This window comes from Gossypium raimondii, chromosome 7, assembly GCF_025698545.1.
Source record: "Gossypium raimondii isolate GPD5lz chromosome 7, ASM2569854v1, whole genome shotgun sequence".
Classification (NCBI taxonomy): Eukaryota; Viridiplantae; Streptophyta; class Magnoliopsida; order Malvales; family Malvaceae; genus Gossypium; species Gossypium raimondii.
Genome location: NC_068571.1, coordinates 1610813 through 1616751, shown reverse-complemented (window position 1 = coordinate 1616751; position 5939 = coordinate 1610813). Strand labels below are relative to the sequence as shown.

General features: G+C 37.2%; 1 protein-coding gene across 3 annotated transcripts; it reads left to right on the top strand.

Annotated features, from left to right (window-relative positions):
• Positions 1-526: 526 nt before the first annotated feature.
• LOC105768821 (DEAD-box ATP-dependent RNA helicase 46) lies at positions 527-5707 on the top strand. 3 transcript variants are annotated; one of them, XR_008197775.1, is made up of 10 exons: positions 527-685; positions 1447-1789; positions 2145-2300; positions 2451-2519; positions 3084-3353; positions 3544-3894; positions 4041-4315; positions 4488-4874; positions 4988-5205; positions 5321-5707. XR_008197775.1 is itself a non-coding variant. In XM_012589029.2 (9 exons), the coding sequence occupies exons 2-9, from the start codon at positions 1472-1474 to the stop codon at positions 5127-5129; spliced, it is 1968 nt and encodes a 655-aa protein (XP_012444483.1). In that variant the 5' UTR covers positions 527-685; positions 1447-1471; the 3' UTR covers positions 5130-5707. The 3 variants fall into 3 exon arrangements, 2 of the variants coding, with proteins under 2 accessions (XP_012444483.1, XP_012444507.1); XM_012589029.2 differs by having other exon boundaries at positions 4988-5707; XM_012589053.2 differs by lacking the exon at positions 527-685 and having other exon boundaries at positions 1640-1789; positions 2198-2300; positions 4988-5707.
• Positions 5708-5939: the final 232 nt, after the last annotated feature.

The window sequence follows — 5939 nt, the reverse complement described above, 5'->3', positions numbered from 1 at the left end:
TATTCTTTTTTTGAGTTAAATTTGGCGATTGACCTTTCGAAAAGAATCAAATCACTTTTTTTATGGAAAATTTGACTAAAACTTTAATATTTTAATGATGTTAGTGTGGGAACTTACATAACAATTTACGTGTACTTCATACTAATATGTTACTATTTGTCTTATATGCATGTCAACAAATAATTTAAAATTATAAAATAATCAAAATGAAAATAAATTCAAAATTCAAAAAAATATATAAAAAAGTTATCATGAAGCAAACTTGGATTGCTATCTGGGTAGCATGTTTAAAAATTCAATGTTTTAGTCAATATTTCCGTTAAAAAATAACAATTGGATGCTTTTTGAAAAGTTGATGGTCAAATTCGACTATTTTTAAAAGTTTGATGGCTAAATTTAGCTAAAAAATAATAAGGGCCAAATCGACAAAAGATATAGATGTTAAGAGCTTAATTTGTGATTATGCCAAAAATAATTTATGTCTCTAATTATATTCGTCTGTTTTACCTTCCCACGTTTCTTTGTCTCTTCTTCTTTCCCACTTTCTCTTCTCTTTGGAAGTTTGTAAAGCACAAAGCAGCCAAAGAGAAAGAGATTTAAGGGAAGCAAAAAAGACGAAATCTCGAAAATACTCAAACAGTGGGAGCGATTCTCGCTTCGTCGTCCTCGAAACTATACATTTAAGGTACTTCCATTTCTATAATTATCTCTCTTGAGTTCTCCCGATCTGTTTTTCATTGGTTTTCTTTCTTTTTTTTTGTAGTTTTTTTTAGTTCCATTTTCGATCTCTTCTAGCTGGTGGATTTATGGGGTTCTGAATTCTAATTTATCTAAAATTACCCCATCTTTGTTTGCCTTGTTGCAGGTTGGTTAAGTTAGGGTTTAGGTTTGAGTTTTAGTTAGGGTTTAGATTGTTTAATGATAAAATGTGAAGAAGAGAATTGTTTTTTCCCCCCTTATATTGGTCTGGAATCTGGGTTCTGTTTGAATGTGAGGCATGTGGTGCATGGTTACATTTCATATTATTTTTGAAGTTTTAATATTGATTGAGCATTTGAGCTCTGTTTTATGTTTTTCAGGGCATTTTTGGGTATGGGTATATCAGAAATTTTAAACTTATGCATTACATTTCTTAGCTGTTCTTTGGTTAATGTTGCTCTGATTTTATTTTGTACTGTTTGGTTTGGTTTAGAAGTTATTTTATTGCTATATGTTTGCTATGCTAGCTATATCTTGATATTTGCCTTTTGGTTTTCTAGTAGTAAAAAAAATGCAAAAGTGGTACAACGCAAAAATAATGATTGATTAAAAATGGAATTTTTTTTACTACAATGCAAGATTAACTCATGGTTTTGGTCCTCCTGGAAATTTACCTTCTAAGTTTGTCATCATGGTTGTTTTATATTAGTTTCTTATTTGTGCCTTTTGCAACTTTGGGGCTTGCAGATTTTAGTTGGTGGCTTTTCTTGCTATGGCTTCCACTGCAACTGCCTCTTCTGCTGGTCCTCGTTATGCTGCGCCAGACCCCACCCTACCCAAACCATGGAAAGGCCTAGTTGATGGTAAAACTGGTTATCTATACTTTTGGAATCCTGTAACAAATGTCACGCAGTATGAGAGGCCTACAAGTGCAGATTCTGTCCCGAAACCTTCTGTTGCACCTATAAGTTCTTCAGTTCAAGTTCAGCAATCTTCTGAAGGACGTTGTGGTTATAGTCCTGGCAAAGAAAATGACCGGGATGGAAGAGGAAGTGAAGCCAAACTTGAGCCAGTATCAAGGACTGACCAGGTAATTTGATTTACTTTCTGTCCTCTTTAAATCGGGCACTTGATTTATCTGGTTTTTCTTGTCCATCTTAGGTGAAATCGAAAATTAGGACATTTTTCTGAACATGTTAAGTGCTGAAGTATGGTCCTTGTCATTCTGGTGGTTAAACTGTTAAATTTTTGTCACTTTTGATTTGAGACTTGGACATGTGTTCCTGTCCAAGATACGTTTAACTTTTTATATCTGATTATCGAAATTCTTAAAAGCTCGGGGTTTTTCAAAATTACATACTTCAAGCATCTGAAGTGGGAATATATGATACATGTATATGGTTGTTCTCCTATCCTAGGTTTTTAATGTTCTTAACTTTTCATAGAATGCTAGAAGTGGACCAGTTCATTCCCATAATACGCCTAATGTGACTTCCAGCTCTGTGTCGGGAGTATCTTCTGCTAGAGGACATGGATCAGTGACTGGGGGAAGTAATTTGTCTGGTGATGCTTATCGCCGTCAGCATGAGATAACAGTAACTGTGAGTATCTAGTTGATGATTACAATTTACAAATAGTTTATAAATCATCTCATTTTTATGTTCTTTCAGTCACTTTCTTCTGAAAACCTCATTGTGCTTGGGGCATTACTATCCCTTGTGACGCAAATTGTTTTTCTTATTTCTTGTCAGGGAGATGAGGTGCCCCCACCTTTTTCATCATTTGAATCTACTGGATTTCCTTCTGAGTTACTTAGAGAGGTCAACTATTCTGCTTATCCTTTAACTTTTGGTCTTTATAACATTGGTGGACTTGAAAGTTGAATCTTGTAAGTTACAAGCAATGCAAGTTGATTGTTTCTCGTGCAAAGTTCTTAGATTGTTGGAGGTCCCAATGTTGAGCATCAGACTCATGCTAATTCTTTTGCCATCTTTACTTTTTTGTCGCAGGTGCGATATTTGCTCCTCAGAGGAGCTAATATCGTACGCTGTGGTGCCCTCTGTCGGGGGCCATGCTTATCATTTGGAGTGCCCTTATTTGGTGGACAAATTTTTGGGAAGGGCTTTCTGAATGACCTAAGTTCGTGGCCAGGGCTGCCGTAGATGATACTTCAGTCTCCCACTCGGTCTAAAAGGAAGAAGAGGCTTCCTCCTGTTCCAGCTTGCATCAGCAAGCGTTGGCCGCTTGCATGTGGGGGATGATGCTACTTCTGACATAAGCCACTGCACTATAACTTCTAAAGAAAACCATAAGTCTTGAGGCCATTACTTCTGCTCACAGAAGTTGCTGGATTTTTTTCCTTTTATTTTATTTTCTTTTAACAGGTACACAATGCTGGGTTTTCTGCTCCAACTCCAATTCAGGCTCAATCATGGCCAATTGCATTGCAAGGTAGAGACATAGTGGCCATTGCAAAAACCGGTTCTGGGAAAACATTGGGTTACCTAGTACCTGGGTTTATGCATATCAAGCGGTGCGGTAATGATTCTCAAATGGGTCCAACTGTGTTAGTATTATCACCAACAAGGGAGCTGGCTACTCAGATACAAGATGAAGCTCAGAAGTTTGGTGGTTCATCAAGAATTACGTGCACAGTATGTCACACTCTTTGAGACTGGATCACAAAATCAATTTGTTCATTTCTTTTGTAATTTCTTTTTCTTCTAGTTTCTCCAGTAAGGTTTATATTTCTTTCTGGTATACTTCAGTAACATATAAGTCTTTTCAAAGCTGAAGGTAGAATCATGATTTTACTAATGTGGGTTATTGTATGTTTCCATGCAGTGTCTGTATGGGGGAGCACCAAAAGGTCCTCAGTTGAGAGAAATTGAGAGAGGAGTAGATATTGTGGTTGCCACTCCTGGCCGGTTAAATGATATTCTAGAGATGAGGAGAGTCAGCCTCCAGCAAGTTTCTTACCTCGTGTTAGATGAGGCTGATCGCATGTTAGATATGGGTTTTGAACCTCAGATTAGGAAGATTGTGAAAGAGGTGCCTACTCGTAGGCAGACTCTAATGTACACAGCGACATGGCCAAGGGAAGTTCGGAAAATTGCAGCAGATCTACTGGTAAATCCTGTTCAGGTCAACATTGGCAATATCGATGAGCTTGTGGCAAACAAGTCTATTACACAGGTTTGGATTTCATTGCTGCTAATCCTTATTTAATTTAAATAAGATTTGAGAATCTGAAAGTTCTTTAGTAGTTTTAAATTTTATTATGAATGAGTGGTAGCCTTTATTTGTACTCACTTAGAAATTTATCATTCTGTGTCCTGCAGAATGTCGAAGTATTAGCACCAATGGTAAAACACAGAAGACTTGAGCAGATTCTGCGCTCTCAAGAACCAGGATCCAAGATTATAGTCTTTTGTTCAACCAAGAAGATGTGTGATCAACTTGCTCGCAACCTCAGTCAGTTTGGAGCTGCTTCTATCCATGGTGACAAATCTCAGGCTGACAGGGACTACGTGCTTGGTCAGTTTCGCTCTGGGAGGTCGCCAGTGCTTGTTGCTACTGATGTTGCTGCTCGGGGCCTAGACATTAAGGACATCAGGTAGGGGTTGGGATTTCTGATGCATGGTTCCATGGCGTTTACTTTATAGCTCAAAGGAGCCACAAATGATAAATGCAGGAAACCCTTGGTCTTTAAAGTTTAGTAACTTTATTGCTTCTGCTGTGTCGAGTGTATCATGATAATGATTTGCATTTTTTAATATCTTTCACAGGGTGGTAATCAACTATGACTTCCCTACTGGAGTTGAGGATTATGTTCATAGGATTGGAAGGACTGGAAGGGCAGGTGCAACTGGATTGGCTTTTACATTCTTTGGTGATCAGGATTCGAAGCATGCTTCAGATCTCATCAAAGTTTTAGAAGGAGCAAACCAGCAGGTGCCTGCAGAACTTCGTGAAATGGCTTCACGTGGTGGTGGGATGGGAAGGCCTAGACGATGGGCTCCTAGTTCTGGTGGCTATGATGGTGAACGTGGCGGACGCACTGATTCAGGGTATGGTGGTAGGGATGGTGGAAGAGGGGGTCGAGGAATTTCTACATCCTCGAGCTGGCATGAGAAAAGTGGTGGACGTGGATATGGTCACGAGTCTTCTGACAGGTATGTTGGTGGTCTTGTTTCTCTCTATTGTTTTTGAATTTTAGTGATTATAATGTTCTATACTTGCTGCTGAATTTATATGATTTTCTCACCCCCTTGTCATGTAAGAACAGGAATGATTGTGGTTTCCATGATAGTTATGATACGGGACGCAGTCGGAGTCGGAGTCCTGACAGGTTTAATAGTGCTTCTGGACGTGATCATTCCCCAGTGCTCAGTTTCCACGAGCTGATGATGAAACGTAATCAGCAGTAGCAGGGAAGATCTGGATATGCTGATGGGGCCTCGTACATGGTTTCAGGGACGAGTAGGAAGGCAATGATATCTCCAGGTGATAACTAATCTCTTTTGACCTCGGAATTGAGGGATTTTGGTAGTTATATAAAGACTTAAGATGCTCTCTTCCGTCACGGTTTTTGTTTTGTTCGTGCTACATACATGTGTAGGGCGGTGTGCAGTGGCAAGGCAAAGTGAATTTTTTTGGTATGTTGATTTGATTTCTAAAGCTTTTAGAAGATGAGAAATCAGTCAAAGTTGAAATGCAAAAAGTAAATGAGGAGAAGAACCTTTTTTTTATTTTTTACTTTTTGATGTTTTGGATTTTGTTGTGTAGTTCTTAGGAAATGTGTTAAGGATAGTTATAACTATGGGCTGTAAAGTTTAAAGGCTAATTTCATTCAAGTGCTTTGCCAGCTTGCTTTCTTATTGGGGTTGGGGTGATTTGGTAATTTACCTTCAAAGGGTGAGATGGAACTGGATTGATACCAATGGAAAGTTGAATGAAAAATGCAAGAGGATTATGATATGAATATATATATTCATTATTGTTAGTAGTTTTTAATGTTACATATTTTGCATTTAATTTTTATTAGATTTTAAGAAACATATTCAATATATATAATTAATGTAAGATAACATAATAACTAATTAAAGTAATTAAGAATATATTGTTTTAATTTATAAAATTTATAAAAATTGATTTATTGAAAATTAATTTCTTTATTATTCAATTTTTTAATCAATAAATTGTTCACAATAGTTTGTAGATAAAATTAATATAAGTAT